Here is a 21,531-nt window from a genome sequence, read left to right on the forward strand (position 1 = left end):
ATTCGCAACCATCACCCCATTGGCCGCCAGCTTTACATTACGCAACGTTTGTGTGCGAGCTTTGTTGGCGGCGGTTGTAGCTCTCGCGGCACACTTTCACGCACCAAAATCGGCATCGCATCAGAAACCCCGCGGCCTGCTCAGTTCAGGCTGTGTGGTGAAACAGAACAAAAAAACAAAAAAAGCCCCACTCTATTTAACGATTGCTTGCTTGGATGCACTGTTTGGATCCAAGCGTGGATCGTTCGCGTAATGCGGCTTTTGCGCGCTTACACGCCTCAGCCCGCTACTAACCAACGCAGACGACAGCGTGTGAGAAACGCGAGACACACACTTCAGCAGCGCGCAGAGACGATGCGCGCGCGCGCGAGCGGTTCGAAGTTCGGCGAGAAACTGAAATGAAATGCCTGGAGCGCGGTCGCGATGGCAAGCGCTTCGAGGGCGTTAGGCGGGAGTTAGGGCTTAAGGTAGGCAGGGGGCAGCACCTACGAGAAGGGCTTGCGTTTGCTTCAGGTTTTGCGCTCCCTTCCAGTGCTGTCGCAAATGGATTATGCGTGGAGTGCACGTGCCAGATGCAGCGAAATGACCTCTCGCACATTACTGTACATTGTCTGGGGTAACACCATTTGAGTGTTTGAAGGCAAGTCAAATGCAACAACACAAAACGGTCGTATATTTCTAACTATAAGGTGCTCCAGCTGTAATGCGGACTCCAGGCGTTTAGCTGTGAGTTAGAAAATCCAGCACACTGGTTTCCGATAAGGCGTTGTCGTTCGATGTTGGACATTTTCACTTTCCACTTCATCATGACTCTGGCAGCTGGGTCAGATAACGATGTAAAGCATCAAATAGCGCTTGATAATAGTGACATTATCTCTTAAGCATGAACTAGTGCACCGTAATATCATTACAGAGTATTAGATTTGGTTTTGAAAAAGCGGTATTCATCATTTTTTTCAGAAAATTTATAAAAGTACATCTTTACCGACCACACCCTGGACAGGGTTTACCGTGGCTAATGGGACAACGTACTCCGCAACCGTTATTACATTATTGTAACGAATTAATAAACTTTATTGATGTTAAGTAAAATACGACTTAGTAGTCCTTGTGCATCGGAAAACGGGCAACTTAGATCTTTCATTGATCATACACTCCGGGCTCCCCTAGTATGTCGACATTTGTAGGGTTCCATAGACAACAACAAACCTGCCACCAAAACATTGCGTCGCACCTTTTCTCTTCACCACATCTGCTTGCCACACCTACTCACACCAAAAAACCGGCTGCATTTCAACACGGTATTAAAATCGATTTTCCATCTCGCGCTGTCTTTTCGGCGCGACAGTAATTGCATATTTGCGATAATGGGATTATATACTTTGTTTAATACATCGGTTATAGTGTAAACTGCTAGCAGCCAATTCATGCTTACCTCCCGAGCAATTGAGAGTACTTCCTTACCGAAGCAGCTTACAGCGCAAATCTATTCGTCGTGTTTTCGATGCACTCACTCACAAATGGAATGTATTCTTTGGCGATATACGCTGGATAATCTTCCAATCTACACGACTAGTAGTTGCTCTCGAGACTGGACAAATTACTTTCTTGTATCCTGGGCGCAGGAAGGTGGCACTTGAAACGGATCACTTAAATGACTTCTCGCGAAACTATTGATAAAGTTCGAGCCCATCGTTATATAACAGCTCCGGCAAGAGCCCAACGTTTGTGCATGCAATGGCCATAGTCGGGCAACTAAGGATTAAACTCTTGATGGAGGCTCGATAACAGCAACGTGTCAAAATCAGTTTCACTTGCCCTGAGAGATTTACAAACTACCAGACGTTACATTGAAGAGTATTGAAAAGCTATTTCTCGTTCTGTTTATCTGTTACCGTAAATTTGAAAGAAAATAACACAAAAAGTAAAGCTAGTGAAAGCGAAGCGAAAAGGTGAAAATAAAATATATTTACGTTGTTACTGGAAGCTGCTAATGACAATCTTTAAACGACACGCACGCACTATTCACTACCTCCTGACGCAAATCTGATTCGACTGAGCGAAAACAAAACAAATATTACTTAATTTATGCACTTGTCAATCTTCGCAAAAGGACATATTCGTGTTTTTGGGGAGAGTATCAAGGATTAATAGTGAGAAATGTGAGCGAATGAGACAGAGCGTAAAGAAAGTGAGAAATGTGAGAAATGTGAGAAGCGCTATTTCAAAACAAACATAAAGGTTTGTACGTATACAGGCGCAAATGCTTGGCCGATAGTAGTGAAATGAATGTGGTTTTACAACTGACTTTGACACCAAAGTTGTCCAACAAATGGAAACCATATGCAATTACTCAATTGCATTGCACAGATATTTAAAAATAAAACTGAATTAATATATATTAACATTACATCATTTCACCAAAACGTACTAGAAAATAAGAAGTATCGCAACTGGTAGATTTTCAAGGAATTTTTTGCTTGATTTTGCATCACAAATAATTATTAACAATTAACAAAGAAAAACAATAGTTAGTTATCGATAAACTGTGAATAAGTACATCGATACTTGTGACATCAACTATTCCAGACTGAGAAAAAGCCCGGTAAAAAGCCTATTTTATTTCTATCAATTTTTATGTTATTAATATGAATCTTTTGAATTTATATATAAGGTGAAACATATGATTTTTTATATTTTAATGCAATGCTCAAAGTCCACAGAAGTTGATCACCTTAGCGACAATGGTTGTAAAATTTATCCTCATTGATAAGCGTGAAGTTAATTTTATCCTCGCACGTTGGTATCGATGGCCAGAGAAAGATAAACATCCTTTGCCGGCTCGTTATCTAGCACGAACGCTTGTCGGCAACACGACGTAACGCCTCACCCGTACGTTTGAACGCGCCCATGCCAGCAACGCTCTCCGATGACGTGCCGCGTTATCTCACCAGCCACGATTCACTTACATTCCGCTAGAGGGCGTTCGTCAGATCACATAAATATCACCTCCAGCAGTCAGAACGCGATATTAACACTTCAGTGTCGAATAGGCAGCGCGTGGCGGTCGGAACATCCTCGGTCGGTTTCATCTTTGGTCTTGCGAAAACCCAGCACCTTTTACAATCATCACAATGGCCGTTTTCGAAGGAAAGAAGTACAAGATGGAGAAGTCGGAGGGATTCGACGATTACATGAAGGCACTCGGTGAGTATGGTGTTGTTTTTCCCGTGTTCCCGAGCTGAACTGTTCTACCAAAACGCCGGTCATTCGCCAAACGCGCCGGCCTATCAGTCTGATAAGTCCAGGAAGGTTAATCGTGTGGTGCATGTGGCCTCATAGATTCCACCGAGTGCTTCCCAACATCTATGGCTCAGTAGACAATCCATTTTTGACGTGGTTCTCTGGTCAATTGCATTCTAAATACACTCATTTGCGGCCAGCGTGTGGAAAATTGCCGGTAGATCGAACCGCGTGATAATGCTCCATATCGCTCTCGCTGACGCCATTCGTGATATTGTCTCTTTTCGGCCGGGAGGGCTCGTCTCGTGGCCGGAAACATGCCACAGCGTCGTCCCACATCGTACGATAAAAGCGCGTTTGCGCTGACGTGATTCCATCCGGAAGGGATGGACCGCTTTTAGGGGTTGAAGAAACCAGAGACAGGGGGAGAGATTCGAACACGCCACCCTCCGTACGATGCTGTGCGTTAATTTGTTGATTTGCACTGCGGAGAGTAAATTCCTGGAACGCAGCGTTGCAAAATTCCTCAGTCAAAGGCATCCTGCCAGAGCTGCAATAGCGCTTGTATTTTTAAACTTTTGCACATTCCAGTTCGACAACTTGCAACACACGTTCTTTTTTTTTGCACTTACTGCATCTCGCGTGCAACACACTGCCCCTCTTTTTCTAACGCTCTCTTTTCATCTGCGGATCTGCTTTTCGTTCGTTCTTATTTCCCTCGACGGATTTTCTTACAATTGGCTACACGGTCCATGCGTCCATGTGGCCGGCAATGATAGGGTTTCTTTCCAATAAGAAGTGGCAGTCAAACAATTGTGTAATGGCGAGTAGACGAACGGGGGTCGATGACCTCTTGCTCTACGCTGTACGCGCGTGTTTGCTTTGCGTTTGACAGTGCCTTACTTTTCACGCCGTGTCACTGGTTCATGACATACTTTTAAGGGTACTATTTTTACATAAACAATAAGTCTCCATCATTCGTTTTTTGAGATAAACTCACGATGCTTTTGTATCCATATTGAAAGCACGTGTTTGCGCAGTATGCACATGTTATGCTGTCAGATGAAATGAAGAATATCTTGGGAATAATAGCACTATTCAAAATAATGATCGCGACGAATTCACCAGTAACATCAGATCCGTATCGAGTATACAAACGTCTCGTAGGATTATCACGATCCCTGCCTGTTGGTTCAATTAACGCAGCTCTTATTGAGGAATTTTACTGCAATGACCCGAATGCATTGCCAGACAGTCGCATCCGGAGGTGACAAAACATCTTCAGGTCCATAGTTCCCGTCTCATAGGAAGACGGAACTCCCCGTTCTGGTCCGGAATTGTAAAATACCCTAATCAAATCATTCCTTAGACGCATGGCCCCTTGTGATCTTCCTTTTTAGCGCATTTCCAGCGCATATGGCATGCTTCACGAGGTGGAGAGGCTATTGTGAATCAATTAATATCAATCCAATTGGCGACGAACGGCGGCGAGTCTGTTTTCTTGTGTCTCTTTTTGCCACTGTACTTGATCATTCCGTTTATCAACTACCAGACTACGCAGGGTGCAGGGATGAAACATTTTCCCATGGCAAAACTTCACGGGGTAACATCATTTATCGCCTTTGCTTTTGAACTACAGTTAACGTTGAGGAATCTCTGCTCGGACGAAGCACGTTATTCGACCCGCAGGCCAGTGTACCCGATGTTGAAGGCTTAAGAGGTTCAATTGGTTAAAGAAGAGGGCAACATAATTGAATCAAGAATCCATTATATTATCTCATTTACACCGCCTCTCGATGCCTCTTGGTCTGCTTGGGACAAGGCACCGGCATGAAATGGTGCCTTCGAGGACCTTCAAGTGGCTGTAAGATAGCCGATCAAACCTTTAAAGCTCACCTCAGAAAAATTATTTTACGGCCTTGACCGCAAACGGCGCAAACGTAGATTAAGCGAACCTCATGCATGATTAACATCATACAGTGTCTCAAATTTGCGTAAAACGCGTAATTACAAGCAGCGCACGTGTTAGGCCCCTTCCAATGAATCAGAAGATTCCTCGAACTATCTTTTCTTTTTACGGAGGCAAAATCATCTCTTCTACTCGAATAATTCCCCCAACAAATGCCGGGAACAGATGGCTAGCGTTATTGCTGTTCGCTAACCTGTTGCTAACGCATTCAACTTGGGCGACACGCATCGTCTGTTGCATAATTTCGGTTCACTTAAGCGTCATTTGAAATTACGGAACTAAATCGAACAAACGGTTCGACCTTTGACGGCAGTAGCTGGTAATCGAACTGGAATTAATGTGTTCCGTCGTTCATCGGCACTTGGTTAGGTGGTTGAAAAGTCAAAAGTATCGAAGGAAGGAGTTTTATGCAGACGAAAACGAAAGTACATTGCTATCACATGGCACAAAGAGTGTCCCATCCAACCGAGAGTTTCATGGATTAAATCGACTGTAAGCAAGCAGATAAGACTTCTCTGTGTGTTATCCGTATTAATCGCATGTTACTCTACCAGGGTTTCTGGTCGGGACATTCATTACAAAACTCGCTATCGATAAGGCACCAAAATGGCCCTTCTTCTTGAAGCCCTTTCTTGCCAGCTACTTATCAAGTCCCGATAAAAGACTTTGAACGTTAGGAACCCTCGTAAATTACCTTCGAGGAATTAGCCACCCAAAGATTGCATGAAATCTACTCTGCACGATGGAGGATTCGAGCATAAGCCAAGCTGTAATGTGGATGGATGTACACCTTTGAACTTTCATCGTGTAGCTCCTAATCGGTACGCTCAAGATTTGCTTGGTGGAATCAGTTCGAAATAAACAATCTTGTGTGTTGATAATTACCCAAACCAAATGCATCGACTGTTTGTGGGGTATCGCACGTTATCAGCTGGGAGTTCGTGACAAAGCCAAACGTATGTTGTGTAATGGAGGATTATCCGCTTGGGTGCAGTTTTCATTGGCGTATGAACCTACGAGAACGAGAGAACGATTGCATGTCTCTTACAATTTTGTTTGCTGCCTATTCATGGCTGCCAATTTCAGCAAACGCTGGTTGAATACTGAACAAACAATACCATAAGGATATAGAGAACGTGGAATAGCTTTATGGCAATGGTTATGGCCAAGCATTTGCCTTTTAGGTATAGCTGCATTCTTTTCTAGAACTCACCCTCGTCTAGATTGCTAGCTTTGCATAGAGCAGCTATGTCGTTGGTCTGTGTTGACTTCCGCAAATCACACACTTCTTCGTTTGTGGACTTCGATTCATGCACTTTGGACTGCATTGGCAAAACTTAAAGGCGATAGCGCAAACCTTCACCACCTGCTACGTACCTCGTTGGTTGTGTCGTCGTTATCACGGAAGCAATGAGACTGTTTTGTTTTGAATAGTAATCCCTAAACAACCAGCCTTGGTAGAATGTTTAGTTGACTGACGGCCTAATGGCACATTAGGAAGTTTGTACCGCTGATGTAACCTTTTTGCTACGCTTTTCTTCTTTTAGGTGTCGGCATTGTGCTGCGTAAGCTCGGCAACAGCATCTCGCCAACGGTGGAACTGGTGAAGAACGGTGACGAGTACACGTTCAACACCCTGTCCACCTTCAAGAACACGACGATCAAGTTCAAGCTTGGCGAGGAGTTCGACGAAGAAACCGTCGATGGCCGCATGGTCAAGTCCGTCTGCACCCTGGACGGTAACAAGCTGATCCACGAGCAGAAGGGCGAGAAGCCGACGACGATCGTGCGGGAGTTCACCGCCACCGACCTGACCGCCACCATGACCGCCGGCAATGCCAAGTGCGTCCGCTACTACAAGGTCGCCTAAGGAAAGGGCGTCGAGCTCCGCGGTGACTTCCTCCGAGTTCCTGGCATTCGATCTGTGATCGAACAAGAAGGACACATCTGTGCGATTGTTCTCGGAGATGTTTGCTGCGGACCACGCCACGCTGCAAAAGGCGTACTTGCTTGACCCATCAGGATTCAGGACATCACATTTCCAGCATCATTCGCATTTATACTCTTACCGGTTAAGACGAAAAGAGGTGACTTCGCGTGACGGTTGTACGCGTGTACGAGCGCGCGTAGGATGAACATTAACGATAATATATAGATTATGCTCGTTTTGATGAAGGTGTATATATGCATATACATTTCGAATGAATTGTTATGGTTTAATAATAATTCTCTATTATTTTGTTGCTGCAAACGAAATCCCACAAATAAAGAGACCAAGCGTTAGCGATTTATTATAAAAATATATTTCATCTTGTGTTACATTTGTTTCTGGTATTATATAATGATTAGCCTTTGTTGCTTTTTATGAGTTCATGTTGTGGTTTGGTTTTGGTTATAATACAAAAATAACAAAACAGTAAGAGCACTGCGGATCTACAAAATAAAGGCTAAGATAATAAAACAATGACAGCATTGATTGGATTTCCGAATGTTGATTTTTTTCTCGTACTTTTACCGCTGCAGTGTAGAATACAACTTTCTTAATTATATAGCAGAGGTCTACAAACCTGTTCGCCTTAAAAAATATCGCGTATGCAATAAAAGTACGACAGTTAAGTTAATCTACGTGGTGATGTGAAAACTGCAACTAAAGTTTACAACAATATCAGTAGCTAGCGTTTTTTACCTTGTGCGCAAGTTCTTTTAAAAAATGCCACATACATTTTATTTTTTTTTCCCCTAACTCTAATATTTCTTCGGGTCGTATATATTCGACTTCTGCTTCGTTCCCGGAGTCGATTATTAAACGTATTTACTTACACTTTTGTTCACATTTGGCGTTCAGAAGACACCATCTTCATTTATGTTGAACGTCATGCGTACTAATGAAGCTCGATTGATGCAAATTATATTTGAAACCGTAACGTCCAGCACGATCAAGTTGCCTAAAACAACAGCGTTATCACTTAGTTCGGGTCAGTGGCTGGCCTGTACTCGACTAACGCGTACCAATCGTTATAGACATTCTGCTGAGACAAACTGCCGACAAAATTGGAAGAATGTTGCTCTTCATAACTCTACTTCTAACGGCGCTTATGTGCATCTACTTCTATTTGGGCAGGAATAGAAACTACTGGACGAAAAGAGGTGTACCAGGACCAACTCCTTGGTTGCTGCTAGGAAACTTTCCCAGTTTCGTCTTACAACATCGACCAATTGTAGAGGATTTTCATGCAATTTACGAGTAAGTATATAATGTTGTATACTATGGTATGGTTGGATGAAAATAGCAATATTTGATTCTTATATTTACCAGTAAATACCGTAGTCAAAGCAACATGGTTGGCGTTTTCAACTTCTGCCAACCTTCATTGCTGGTGATGAACGTCGCGATGATAAAAGATATGTTATTCAACAACTTTAAACACTTCCACGACAACGAGTTTTCCGACACGTTTAATAAAGAAAATGATCCAATCTTCGGTCGCAATCCATTTCTGCTGCAGGGCGATGAATGGAAGGAAAAACGTGCTGAAATAACGCCGGGATTCACGTCTTCACGGGTATGTAGTCACGATGCATTCACTTTAGGATCTAGCTCTACTTTGTCTTTGTCTCTACCTTCAGATGAAAGCACTTTTCCCCATTGTGGAGCACGTGTCGCAACGAATGAAGCAGTACATCTCACTAAACTCCGTCGAATGCCCGATAGAAACTCGTGAACTGTGTGCAAAGTACACGACCGATGTCGTATCGAGCTGCATCTTTGCAACGGACGCTCAATCGTTCACCAACGAAAGGGCTGAAATACGCGAGATGGGCCGGAAGCTAATGGAGCCAAAATTTCTGTACATAATCACGTTCCTGTTGACCTTGTTGGTTCCTCCGCTCAAGAAGATCATTCCAATACGCTTTGTTCCGAAAGCTACCGAGCAATTCTTCACCAGGCTCATGGAGAACGCGATAGCATACCGGGAGCAGAACAACGTCAAACGTCTCGATTACCTCGATCATCTGATCAGCCTGAGAGACAAAAAGCATTTAACATCGCTCGATATGGCCGCACACGGTGTAACTTTCTTCATCGACGGTTTCGAAACGTCCAGCCTGGCGATGTGTTTCGCGCTTTACGAACTGGCACGGCATCCCGAACATCAGAAGACGCTAAGGGATGAACTAATAGCCGCACGGAACAAGGACGGATCGATCGATTACGACGTTCTACTAGAGCTTTCATTCCTCGATCAAGTGTTCTACGGTAAGAACTGTTTTCTGGTTTTGGCAAGCCTTTCCAACGTGATTAAGAAGCAACAGGTTTTTCTTACAGAAACCTTGCGGCTATGGCCACCGGCTCCTTATCTATCGAAACTGTGTACGATACCCACGGAACTCGAAGTGACTAACGGTAAGACAGTGCTGATTGAGCGCGGTATCCCGGTGATGGTGCCTATCTGGAGTATGCATCGTGATGAGGATAACTTTGAGGAACCGAACCGTTTCAATCCAGACCGATTCGCCCCGGAAGTCGGCGGCACCAAGCTGTATCGGGAAAAGGGATGCTTTCTGCCGTTTGGTGAAGGTCCACGTCAGTGCCTTGGTATGCGGTTTGCGTTGATGCAGGTTAAGCGTGGAATTTTTGAGGTTATTAGCAAGTACGAGATCTCGCTCAACTGCAAAACGATGCAACCGTTGCAGCTAGACCCAAAGGCATTTCTTATTACTCCACGTGGTGGAGTTTGGCTGGATTTCAAATCGATCTAGAGATAAAGCAAAGACTCTAACACAGTCACCTTTTAATGTGTTTATAAAAGTGTGTTTTTTATTTACTTTTATGCTGATTTTCACTTATTCGTTATTTCGTCTATGAATTTATTTCTTTTACTTGAATGACCCGAATATTGAGACTGCTTTTCAACCGAATATACAATAGAAAGCTTATTTCGACACCTATCACAGAAAACGACCGCCGGACAGTATATAAACGAAAAGGAGTATGCATAAAAGCTACAGATATGTCTTCTTTATAATTTCTAAAAATTAGTAATAACACAAGATGTTTTTTTTTTAAATAAATCGCTAACGCTTGGTCTCTTTATTTGTGGGATTTCGTTTGCAGCAACAAAATAATAGAGAATTATTATTAAACCATAACAATTCATTCGAAATGTATATGCATATATACACCTTCATCAAAACGAGCATAATCTATATATTATCGTTAATGTTCATCCTACGCGCGCTCGTACACGCGTACAACCGTTACGCGAAGTCACCTCTTTTCGTCTTAACCGGTAAGAGTATAAATGCGAATGATGCTGGAAATGTGATGTCCTGAATCCTGATGGGTCAAGCAAGTACGCCTTTTGCAGCGTGGCGTGGTCCGCAGCAAACATCTCCGAGAACAATCGCACAGATGTGTCCTTCTTGTTCGATCACAGATCGAATGCCAGGAACTCGGAGGAAGTCACCGCGGAGCTCGACGCCCTTTCCTTAGGCGACCTTGTAGTAGCGGACGCACTTGGCATTGCCGGCGGTCATGGTGGCGGTCAGGTCGGTGGCGGTGAACTCCCGCACGATCGTCGTCGGCTTCTCGCCCTTCTGCTCGTGGATCAGCTTGTTACCGTCCAGGGTGCAGACGGACTTGACCATGCGGCCATCGACGGTTTCTTCGTCGAACTCCTCGCCAAGCTTGAACTTGATCGTCGTGTTCTTGAAGGTGGACAGGGTGTTGAACGTGTACTCGTCACCGTTCTTCACCAGTTCCACCGTTGGCGAGATGCTGTTGCCGAGCTTACGCAGCACAATGCCGACACCTAAAAGAAGAAAAGCGTAGCAAAAGGGTTACATCAGCGGTACAAACTTCCTAATGTGCCATTAGGCCGTCAGTCAACTAAACATTCTACCAAGGCTGGTTGTTTAGGGATTACTATTCAAAACAAAACAGTCTCATTGCTTCCGTGATAACGACGACACAACCAACGAGGTACGTAGCAGGTGGTGAAGGTTTGCGCTATCGCCTTTAAGTTTTGCCAATGCAGTCCAAAGTGCATGAATCGAAGTCCACAAACGAAGAAGTGTGTGATTTGCGGAAGTCAACACAGACCAACGACATAGCTGCTCTATGCAAAGCTAGCAATCTAGACGAGGGTGAGTTCTAGAAATGAATGCAGCTATACCTAAAAGGCAAATGCTTGGCCATAACCATTGCCATAAAGCTATTCCACGTTCTCTATATCCTTATGGTATTGTTTGTTCAGTATTCAACCAGCGTTTGCTGAAATTGGCAGCCATGAATAGGCAGCAAACAAAATTGTAAGAGACATGCAATCGTTCTCTCGTTCTCGTAGGTTCATACGCCAATGAAAACTGCACCCAAGCGGATAATCCTCCATTACACAACATACGTTTGGCTTTGTCACGAACTCCCAGCTGATAACGTGCGATACCCCACGAACAGTCGATGCATTTGGTTTGGGTAATTATCAACACACAAGATTGTTTATTTCGAACTGATTCCACCAAGCAAATCTTGAGCGTACCGATTAGGAGCTACACGATGTAAGTTCAAAGGTGTACATCCATCCACATTACAGCTTGGCTTATGCTCGAATCCTCCATCGTGCAGAGTAGATTTCATGCAATCTTTGGGTGGCTAATTCCTCGAAGGTAATTTACGAGGGTTCCTAACGTTCAAAGTCTTTTATCGGGACTTGATAAGTAGCTGGCAAGAAAGGGCTTCAAGAAGAAGGGCCATTTTGGTGCCTTATCGATAGCGAGTTTTGTAATGAATGTCCCGACCAGAAACCCTGGTAGAGTAACATGCGATTAACACGGATAACACACAGAGAGGCCTTATCTGCCTGCTTACAGTCGATTTAATCCATCAAACTCTCGGTTGGATGGGACACTCTTTGTGCCATGTGATAGCAATGTACTTTCGTTTTTGTCTGCATAAAACTCCTTCCTTCGATACTTTTGACTTTTCAACCACCTAACCAAGTGCCGATGAACGACGGAACACATTAATTCCAGTTCGATTACTAGCTCTTGCCGTCAAAGGTCGAACCGTTTGTTCGATTTAGTTCCGTAATTTCAAATGACGCTTAAGTGAACCGAAATTATGCAACAGACGATGCGTGTCGCCCAAGTTGAATGCGTTAGCAACAGGTTAGCGAACAGCAATAACGCTAGCCATCTGTTCCCGGCATTTGTTGGGGGAATTATTCGAGTAGAAGAGATGATTTTGCCTCCGTAGAAAGAAAAGATAGTTCGAGGAATGTTTAGATTCATTGGAAGAGTTACGTTGCTTGTAATTACGCGTCTTTCGCAAATTTGAGGCACTCTATGATGTTAATCATGCATGCGGTTCGCTTAATCTATGTTTTCGCCGAATTTCAAGGCCGTAAAATAATCTTTCTGAGGTGAGCTTTAAAGTTTTGATCGGCTATCTTTCGGCGTCTTATCAGTCCTCGAAGGCACCATTCCATGCCGGTGTCTTGTCCCAAGAGGCATCGAGAGGCGGTGTAAATGAGATAATATAATGGATTCTTGATTCAATTATGTTGCCCTCTTCTTTAACCAATTGAACCTCTTAAGCCTTCAACATCGGGTACACTGGCCTGCGGGTCGAATAACGTGCTTCGTCCGAGCAGAGATTCCTCAACGTTAACCGTAGTTCAAAAGCAAAGGCGATAAATGATGTTACCCCGTGAAGTTTTGCCATGGGAAAATGTTTCATCCCTGCACCCTGCGTAGTCTGGTAGTTGATAAACAGAATGATCAAGTAGAGTGGCGAAAAGAGACACAAGAAAACAGACTCGCCGTCGTTCGTCGCCAATTGGATTGATATTAATTGATTCACAATAGCCTCTCCACCCCGTGGAGCATCCCATATGCGCTAAAAAGGAAGATCACAAGGGGCCATGAGTCTAAGGAATGATTTGATTAGGGTATTTTACGATACCGGACCAGAACGGGAAGTTCCGTCTTCCTATGAGACGGGAACTATGGACCTGAAGAAGATGGTTTGTCACCTCCGGATGCGACTGTCTGGCAATGCATTCGGGTCATTGCAGTAAAATTCCTCAATAAGAGCTGCGTTAATTGAACCAACTGGCAGGGATCGTGATAATCCTACGAGACGTTTGTATACTCGATACGGATCTGATGTTACTGGTGAATTCGTCGCGATCATTATTTTGAATAGTGCTATTATTCCCAAGATATTCTTCATTTCATCTGGCAGCATAACATGTGCATACTGCGCAAACACGTGCTTTCAATATGGATACAAAAGCATCGTGAGTTTATCTCAAAAAACGAATGATGGAGACTTATTGTTTATGTAAAAATAGTACCCTTAAAAGTATGTCATGAACCAGTGACACGGCGAGAAAAGTAAGGCACTGTCAAACGCAAAGCAAACACGCGCGTACAGCGTAGAGCAAGAGGTCATCGACCCCGGTTCGTCTACTCGCCATTACACAATTGTTTGACTGCCACTTCTTATTGGAAAGAAACCCTATCATTGCCGGCCACATGGACGCATGGACCGTGTATCCAATTGTAAGAAAATCCGTCGAGGGAAATAAGAACGAACGAAAAGCAGATCCGCAGATGAAAAGAGAGCGTTAGAAAAAGAGGGGCAGTGTGTTGCACGCGAGATGCAGTAAGTGCAAAAAAAGAACGTGTGTTGCAAGTTGTCGAACTGGAATGTGCAAAAGTTTAAAAATACAAGCGCTATTGCAGCTCTGGCAGGATGCCTTTGACTGAGGAATTTTGCAACGCTGCGTTCCAGGAATTTACTCTCCGCAGTGCAAATCAACAAATTAACGCACAGCATCGTACGGAGGGTGGCGTGTTCGAATCTCTCCCCCTGTCTCTGGTTTCTTCAACCCCTAAAAGCGGTCCATCCCTTCCGGATGGAATCACGTCAGCGCAAACGCGCTTTTATCGTACGATGTGGGACGACGCTGTGGCATGTTTCCGGCCACGAGACGAGCCCTCCCGGCCGAAAAGAGACAACATCACGAATGGCGTCAGCGAGAGCGATATGGAGCTTTATCACGCGGTTCGATCTACCGGCAATTTTCCACACGCTGACCGCAAATAAGTGTATTTAGGATGCAATTGACCAGACGACCACGTCAGAAATGGATTTTCTACAGAGCCATAGGTGTTGGGAAGCACTCGGTGGAATCTATGAGGCCACATGCACCACACGATTAACCTTCCTGGACTTATCAGACTGATAGGCCGGTGCGTTTGGCGAATGACCGGCGTTTTGGTAGAACAGTTCAGCTCGGGAACACGGGAAAAACAACACCATACTCACCGAGTGCCTTCATGTAATCGTCGAATCCCTCCGACTTCTCCATCTTGTACTTCTTTCCTTCGAAAACGGCCATTGTGATGATAGTAAAAGGTGCTGGGTTTTCGCAAGACCAAAGATGAAACCGACCGAGGATGATCCGACCGCCACGCGCTACCTATTCGACACTGAAGTGTTAATATCGCGTTCTGACTGCTGGAGGTGATATTTATGTGATCTGGTGAGCGCCCTCTAGCGGAATGTAAGTGAAGCGTGGCTGGTGAGATAACGCGGCACGTCATCGGAGAGCGTTGCTGGCATGGGCGCGTTCAAACGTACGGGTGAGGCGTTACGTCGTGTTGTCGACAAGCGTTCGTGCTAGATAACGAGCCGGCAAAGGATGTTTATCTTTCTCTGGCCATCGATAGGATCTAACGAGGATAAAGATTTACAGTGGACTTTGAACAGTAGCGTCATTATTCATTTAGCTCTTTTATTTTTTTTATGTAGCATTTTTGTGCAGTAGCACAATATTAAACTTTATCGTTGTATAAGGATTTGCTTATTGTATTTGATTCCAATAATTAAGGCATATGTGCACTAATTTATTCGTTAGGTTTTGCATCCACATGGCAGTCTCGGCCTGTCCGTCGCTTTCCAATCACTATCTATCATTATATATCTATAGTGAAACATCTATAATGCTGACATAAAATAATAAAAACAATATTAACAGTAACATTGGTCAAAAGTGATTTTTAAGCCCCTGTTTTCGGAGAGCCTAATCGAAACACTCATGCCCCTGCTAACCTTGATAAACGGTTAAAAAAGGCCACCACCAAAGCACGTGGCGGCTGTACGAGAGACGATGAATAATGAATTCGCCATCTTTGCTGGATAAAAATACATCCTCCCATGCATCGCCAATAGCGCCATCAATTATTCGCTGCATGCACGTAGCATGCTAAAAATAAATCTCCCGAAATACATCTGCCCACCTCCGGGTGGGGGTCGAGAATGGGTTTGATCGACCTCACGTTATGCGGCCATCGTTCGGCCAAACTTTGACCATCCCAAGCCCATCATAATCCCGGCCTCAAGAGATGTGCATACTATCTTGGTTGCCCTTTTGCCCCGGGTAGCGTAGCTCCCGGGTGTGTAGTGCAGAAGCGTTATATCGATCTGGATTCGGCATTGGCACGAGCGACCGAAAGCCCTCCAAGCCCACAGAGCCCTTTAGAGCCGTCTGCGATTCTTCCGAGCTGCGGCTGTGGTTTCGATAAGAAAATCCCCACACTCGGGCCCGCGTCCGCGGAGGTCACGATAAGATAATTGGATGTGGGACCGGGTGTGTCCGGTTTTGGTTCGTGTTTTCGCCCTTTTTTCGAATTTGTGCCCCGGTGGAGTTTGTATTTGATGATCCGTCTGCGGAAAGCGAGCATCGGTGCTCCATACCCATGCCGAAAGTAATCCCTAGTGGACAGCGAGAAAGAGAGCCGGAGAGAGAAAGAGAGAGAGAGAGAGAGAGAGCGAGAGAGAGAGAGAACAACAACAACAACGACGACGAAAAAAACCCCCAAACCCAAAACAACTGGCAGGTCAAAGTTTTGACGGTGCTGTTGTTTCCGCGTTTTTCTTTTTACCGGGTGGCCTTGGCCCGCCCTAGTCCCTAGCCGTCCTTGCCGTCGGTGGGTTTTTGGGAAGTTTTCGTCGAGAAGCGGAAGTTGCTCGCACGCGTGATTATCGTCCTGGTCGGTACTACTTGCGGCGTCGGTACTTCCAAAAGCGTACACACGCCGTACAACGGCACGATTGGGTGTGGGGGGGGGGGGTGGAATTTTTCACCCCACCCTCGAGACCGTCGGCTTTAGCTCCATTTGGGGTTGGTTTTACCCCCTCTGCAAGGCCACCTTTTTCTAAGCCTTCTGTGCTGAGCGACCCTGCCGGGGTTGTGAAGGGAACGGGTTGGAACATGCTTTTCCCACCCGCGTGTGTAGGCTTGGAATGTAAGGAATGAAGTTTACGGTCGCCTCTAACGCAAGCACCTGGAATGAAGCCATAAGCTCTTGGAGCGGATTCGAGGGGCACGGGGGCGGAATCAGTTCCGGAAAAGAATTCTGGAACCGTGGGTGGAAGAAAAAAAAAAGCGAAAACGCTTCTCCTTCCCACCCGCACGGGGGTGGTTGCGATGCCATGAAATATGTAAACACTGGTGCGTCGTTTCCCGACAGGATCCCTCGTGGCGGAAAATCCCACAGCACATGGTGGCGCTCCCCTCCCTCCCCCCACTCCCTTTTTTTGTTGCTTCCAAGCGGGACCCTTAGGTGGAGGAAAACATTCACCCCCAAATCCACCCACCCACCCACGCACACACCGTTACGCATCCCTTTCACCTGCGTCGCGCAACACGACGAAAACGATGTGGCTCCGTTCGGGCGTTTCGCGTCGTTCGTTTGTTTTTGTTTTTCACCACGCGCTCGGCTTCACGGTTGCGCCAGACGGCCAGGCGGCCACGTACGGGCCACTTTTCGTTGCCATTGCGTTGGTATATGTAGGCCAAAAGTGCATCCGTCGTGCCGAAGTCTAGCACCAACCGTGTGCACTGTGTCTCGTGACCTACCAACGACGACGACGACGACGACGACGATGACGACGTACGGTGTGGGGGTGGGAAACCGCCCCCCCCACGGAGGTGTAAAACGGGGGAGGTAGGACCATTTATTTCTCCCCCGACGTCCTGGTTCGGGCCGAGCTGGAGCTTTTCGTCCCATTCTCGAGCTCGGCGCGATGGTGAGCTTTCACGTGGGGAAATCCGACCCGGTTCGGTTCCTGCAAAGCCTGGTTCGGGAAAAGCCGGACAGCAGACTTCGGACGAGGACTCGTCGACGCTGGCACCCCTTTGCTAGCTTTCCCGCGTTTTCTTCACCAACGTGTGTACCTGGGCGGGCTCACGGGCTTATCGATTAGCCCCGCGTGCCGCGGATGTAGGGAAATCAAACAAAAAGCGCGCACACACACACACGCGACAAGCCAGATACGGTTTACTACACCCGAGGTCCTTACGATTTTCTGACCAAATCGAAGGGTGGGCGCCCGCCGGACGGGCGAAGAATGGGAATTAAATTACGACCGATGCGAATGCCATCTACTCGGCACGCTGGAAGTGAACTTTATGGTCCGCCCGTTTTTCTGGCGCTTTTTTTTGTCTTCACCTTCTTCTTACATGGTTCCCCTTTTCGGTCCCACCAGGGGGCTGTAATGAGCCTTGAAGCCTTGAAAATTTAAGCATTCTATCGATTTCACCGCAGCGACAGCGAAACTAACACCGAGTTTGTTTACTAATTCAGTGGAGGCGCGGTGGTGCCGGTGGTGGCGAACATAGCGCGGAAGGATTCCTAGCTGTTACGGATTCCTGCAATCACGTTCCCGCGGTTCGGCGTTTTTTGTTTTTTCGTTTTTGCTCGTTCGTTCGTTCGTTCCACCCAACCAGCCATGAGCCAATTTCGTGCGGAAAATATGTGCCCCGTGCTATGAGGGAGTGTGCCTGCCACCGCTCGTAAGTAAGATCCTTCCCCGCACCTCAGACAGGACATGGCCACACGGAAGCGTGTGCTAATAAAGGCGCACCACTCGCGGGGTCGATGGAAACGAACCGTACGAAATTTCCATTTCAAAACATTTTGGCTGATCAGTTCAAGGACGCGCTGGGAGTTGGATTCCTACCGCGCTGGCGTTGTGGGAGGGTGGTGGGTGGTAGGTAATGCGGTCTTCGCGGATGTCGCTGAATTACAGGCCTCCCCCTTTAGGTCCGGTTCAGCCAGCCCCCCTTCAGCCAGCAAGCGAGCCTCACGTTTTGGGTTCGGTGGTGTGTTTTCACCTTCACCTAATTTCTGGTCGCGTTTCTCACGGGCTGGCTCCACGTCTCTCCCCCTTGTGCCCTTCGGAAAGCTCCCACTCCTCCCCCCCTGTGTGTGTGTGTGTGTGACCGGAAGTGAGAGTGGCGTTTAAATGGGAGTAAAAAGGAAGGAAAACCCTCTTACAAACATTATGGGGACGAGCAGGTGAGCGACCAAGGATAGCAAACAATCCGTTCGTTCGCCAGGACCAAACCATTCCCGATCCAAGCAGGCAGAAAGAGAGAGAGAGAGAGAGAGAGAGAGAGAGAGCGACAGACGTGGGACACCAGCAGAAGCGAGACCGAAAGCCTTCGAAAGGGAGTGCAGGAAGCTTTTGCCGCGGGAAAAACGGCAAAATCGGGCTCGATCGAGTGCCCGCGTGCTTTTTTTCTCCTCCTCTTCTTCTTCTTCTTTTCGTTCCGGTTTCCACAGGATGTACGTGCCAGGACGTCGGGCCGGGTTCGGGGTCCGCGAGTGAGACGGATAACGACAGGGATAACGACCGCGAATGTCGCCCAGTCGGTCAGTAGGGAAGTTTATCCCCAATTTATGAGAGAGAGGCATAGAGAGAGAGAGAGAGAGAGAGAGAGAGAGAGAGAGATAGCAAGCGGAAGCTTCCCTCGAGCGGTGCGAGTGCGCGAGCGAGACAAAAAAGGGAACAGTCGGGACGGAAGTTCGAAATTCGAAAATTGCGCACGCAGTTGTAGGTTTTTGAACTCTTCGTCTACCACCAGCGTTGGGTGGTGGGTGGGGAGGGGGTGTGAAGGGGGGGGGGAAGGGAGGGAGGGGGGCAGGTTTCGGGCCGAAGCTGCCGTGGGACAAAAAGCATGCATGCAGGAGCCTGGCGCCAGGAGAAGCCCACGAGTGAGTTTGGGAAGAGAACGAGCGAAAGAGAGAGAGAGACAAGGAGTGAGGGAGCAAGCGATGGAGCCCTTCGGTGGGCGGGGGGGGGGACCCGGAACAGGAAGCCACCATGGTGCCAGCAGCTGGTGCAAACGGTGCAAAAAGCCAGGAGCCAGACGCAACAGCAACATCGCCGAGGATAAACCGTGGAGCGAGCGTGTTGCCGCAACCGTTCGTTAACCCGATCCGGTCGTTTCGGAAACCGGGGACCAGAGCGCGGGTGAACCCACCCACGGACCCAGGGTGTGTGTGTGTGTGTGAGGGGCGAGGAAGGTGTCAAGTGAAAAAGAGCGAAAAAGAGCCCTTGCACTCCCTTTGGCAGCTCCAAAACCAACGATAGCCCTAGATCGTGCAGCGGTGCAGTTGCATCGGCCATTTTTTGTGCAGACCTGGGCCGGGTGTGGGAGGAAAGAGGACACCCACACACACCCACCCACACACTCACACCAGTGTCACCCCCTGGCGGGCGGGAGGGGGAGAGAAGAGAAAAAAAAGAAAAGAACCCTCCCGGGAAAAGCGTGTCCGGAGGGATCCCGAGGCCCACTCGGGATCGGGTCCGGATCGGGTCCGCCATATACCGATTGCGCGGTTGAGTCGCCAGCAACTTCACCACAACCTGCGGACGTCGGAACATCACTACGTCTGCGGACGGCTGCGAGGGTGGCCATCTCGTGTGCGCTCGATCACCGTGCGACCTGTGCGCCATCTTGCCAAAACCTGGCTGGCTTTCCGCGCGTAAAGCCACGCGCCCCTTACTCTCGGTTCCGGTTCCGTCGCCGTGGGCCGACGAATCTGGGTCAGCTTGAGCTTTCCGTTTGGGGACGGCAAAGGGTTGTCCTTTCGTTGGGCTTAAGGGCTCGAGTGGGTGCCCTTACAGGTGTACGGTGTGTCGAATTTTTCCAGCGACCCTAAGCAAGCGCAACGTTCGTTTCCGGCGCCACCTTTTTGTGAACTCCAACGTCCAGTGTGTGTGCGTGTACGTGTGCCCCTTTTTGCTGGTGTAAAGTGCGATCGTTTGCCAGGAAAGCCCGGGGAAGTGAAAATGGACCCGTGTAGATCGGCCATTGTGCCTGGCTCAGCTGGCTGGCTGGGTGATCGCATCAAACCCTTTCGCGCGGGCAAGCTTTCGGTGGCATTAGGCGGTCCGTAGGGCGCCCGTAAGGACCTTCGTGTTACTTTCCGCCAACAAGAGCAAGAAGAAGAAGAAGAAGAAACCCGTACATACCCCAAAAAAAAACACCCACCGTAGGGCCTTCGGCGTACCGGTTTGGGCTCATTTGCCATCCACCGGATTCACGGTTTGAAAATCGGATGCGGTCGCAGCCGTGCCTGGCCCCGCGTCCGCGTACTTCCCGTGGTGGTGGTGGTGGTGGTGGAGGTGCCTCGCTGCATGAGACATAAAGTGCCCTTGCTGCCCGCCCCGATGGAGCTGGGAGGGGAGTTGTTTACGATGGGGCTCGCCCTCAAGCTGCAGAAGGTGTCCCCGGGATCGACGGTCGACTTTAGCGAGCTTCGCCGGGAAAACTACAACACTACCGCCTTCCTCAGCGACTGGGACAGTCTGCAGGTGAGTGTGTGTGTGTGTGTGTGTGTGTGCGTGTGTGTGTGTGTGTGCTTTGCGCTAAGAACGTACGAGCTGGGGACGTCGTATCCTGGTAGCGTTTCTTGCACGAGGTTACGTAGGAATTGCGGTGGTTTCGGAAAGGCCCAAACAACCCAAACCAGACCGATGGTTCATGCATTATTATCGGTCTATCGATTGAATCGAATCATTATCGAGCTCTACGGGTCCTCGTCCGCGTCCGCCTGCGTCCTGCGTTCAACCGCGTGCGTCTATTTGCGTGCGAGCGTGGAAAACTCGCCATCACGTTGCGATACTCACCACCCTGTGGTGTTTTTTTTTTTGGGGTGGGTCCGGGCTCATCAAATGCGTTCGTTCGTTGTGTGCGAACCCACCATCACCATCAGCACGCGCAACCCAGTAGTGTACTGGGACCGCGCGAAACACGCCAGGTGATGTTGATAAATGTGTGGCGGACCCAGTGTCGTTCGGATTTAAACGTGCCCGCGGCTCCATTCCGACAGGAAAAGTGTGGCGCGATGGCCGTAATGAACGACCGGGCGGGTCGGTATGGAGCCATTTTTTTTCGTGCTCCCCCTCCCCCCCCCCCGGACTCTTGTTACACCGCCGGGCAGAAAGGAGGGTGCCG

General features: G+C 47.6%; 4 protein-coding genes across 4 annotated transcripts in view; 3 read left to right on the top strand and 1 right to left on the bottom strand.

The window, feature by feature from the left end:
- The first annotated feature begins 3,053 nt into the window (after positions 1 to 3,053).
- LOC128721529 (probable fatty acid-binding protein) lies at positions 3,054 to 7,500 on the top strand. Its single transcript, XM_053815290.1, has 2 exons — positions 3,054 to 3,207; positions 6,760 to 7,500. The coding sequence occupies exons 1-2, from the start codon at positions 3,135 to 3,137 to the stop codon at positions 7,080 to 7,082; spliced, it is 396 nt and encodes a 131-aa protein (XP_053671265.1). The 5' UTR covers positions 3,054 to 3,134; the 3' UTR covers positions 7,083 to 7,500.
- A 771-nt stretch (positions 7,501 to 8,271) lies between these two features.
- Positions 8,272 to 9,973, top strand: LOC128721640 (probable cytochrome P450 28a5). Its single transcript, XM_053815416.1, has 4 exons — positions 8,272 to 8,456; positions 8,529 to 8,775; positions 8,840 to 9,470; positions 9,540 to 9,973. Exons 1-4 carry the CDS (start codon positions 8,272 to 8,274, stop codon positions 9,971 to 9,973), a joined length of 1,497 nt encoding a protein of 498 aa, XP_053671391.1.
- A 312-nt stretch (positions 9,974 to 10,285) lies between these two features.
- Positions 10,286 to 14,678, bottom strand: LOC128721820 (probable fatty acid-binding protein). The gene is made up of 2 exons (XM_053815616.1): positions 14,547 to 14,678; positions 10,286 to 11,025 (listed from the first exon to the last, which is right to left on the bottom strand). The coding sequence occupies exons 1-2, from the start codon at positions 14,617 to 14,619 to the stop codon at positions 10,703 to 10,705; spliced, it is 396 nt and encodes a 131-aa protein (XP_053671591.1). The 5' UTR covers positions 14,620 to 14,678; the 3' UTR covers positions 10,286 to 10,702.
- Positions 14,679 to 20,347: 5,669 nt separating this feature from the next.
- Positions 20,348 to 21,531, top strand: part of LOC128721994 (neuropeptide SIFamide receptor-like) — a 71,474-nt gene continuing 70,290 nt past the window's right edge. The window contains exon 1 of the mRNA XM_053815805.1: positions 20,348 to 20,888. Within this exon, the coding sequence (XP_053671780.1) occupies positions 20,712 to 20,888 (177 nt within the window). The 5' untranslated portion in view covers positions 20,348 to 20,711. The remainder of the gene's footprint in view (positions 20,889 to 21,531) is intronic.

Source organism: Anopheles nili, chromosome 2, assembly GCF_943737925.1.
Source record: "Anopheles nili chromosome 2, idAnoNiliSN_F5_01, whole genome shotgun sequence".
In the NCBI taxonomy this organism is placed as follows: domain Eukaryota; kingdom Metazoa; phylum Arthropoda; class Insecta; order Diptera; family Culicidae; genus Anopheles; species Anopheles nili.

Coding starts and splice junctions, on each gene's coding strand:
- LOC128721820 (XM_053815616.1), bottom strand. CDS start 14,619: ATGGCCGTTTTCGAAGGAAAGAAGTACAAGATGGAGAAGTCGGAGGGA. Junction 11,026..14,546: donor CGATTACATGAAGGCACTCG/GTGAGTATGGTG, acceptor TTCTTCTTTTAG/GTGTCGGCATTGTGCTGCGT.
- LOC128721529 (XM_053815290.1), top strand. CDS start 3,135: ATGGCCGTTTTCGAAGGAAAGAAGTACAAGATGGAGAAGTCGGAGGGA. Junction 3,208..6,759: donor CGATTACATGAAGGCACTCG/GTGAGTATGGTG, acceptor TTCTTCTTTTAG/GTGTCGGCATTGTGCTGCGT.
- LOC128721640 (XM_053815416.1), top strand. CDS start 8,272: ATGTTGCTCTTCATAACTCTACTTCTAACGGCGCTTATGTGCATCTAC. Junction 8,457..8,528: donor GATTTTCATGCAATTTACGA/GTAAGTATATAA, acceptor TATATTTACCAG/TAAATACCGTAGTCAAAGCA. Junction 9,471..9,539: donor CCTCGATCAAGTGTTCTACG/GTAAGAACTGTT, acceptor TTTTTCTTACAG/AAACCTTGCGGCTATGGCCA.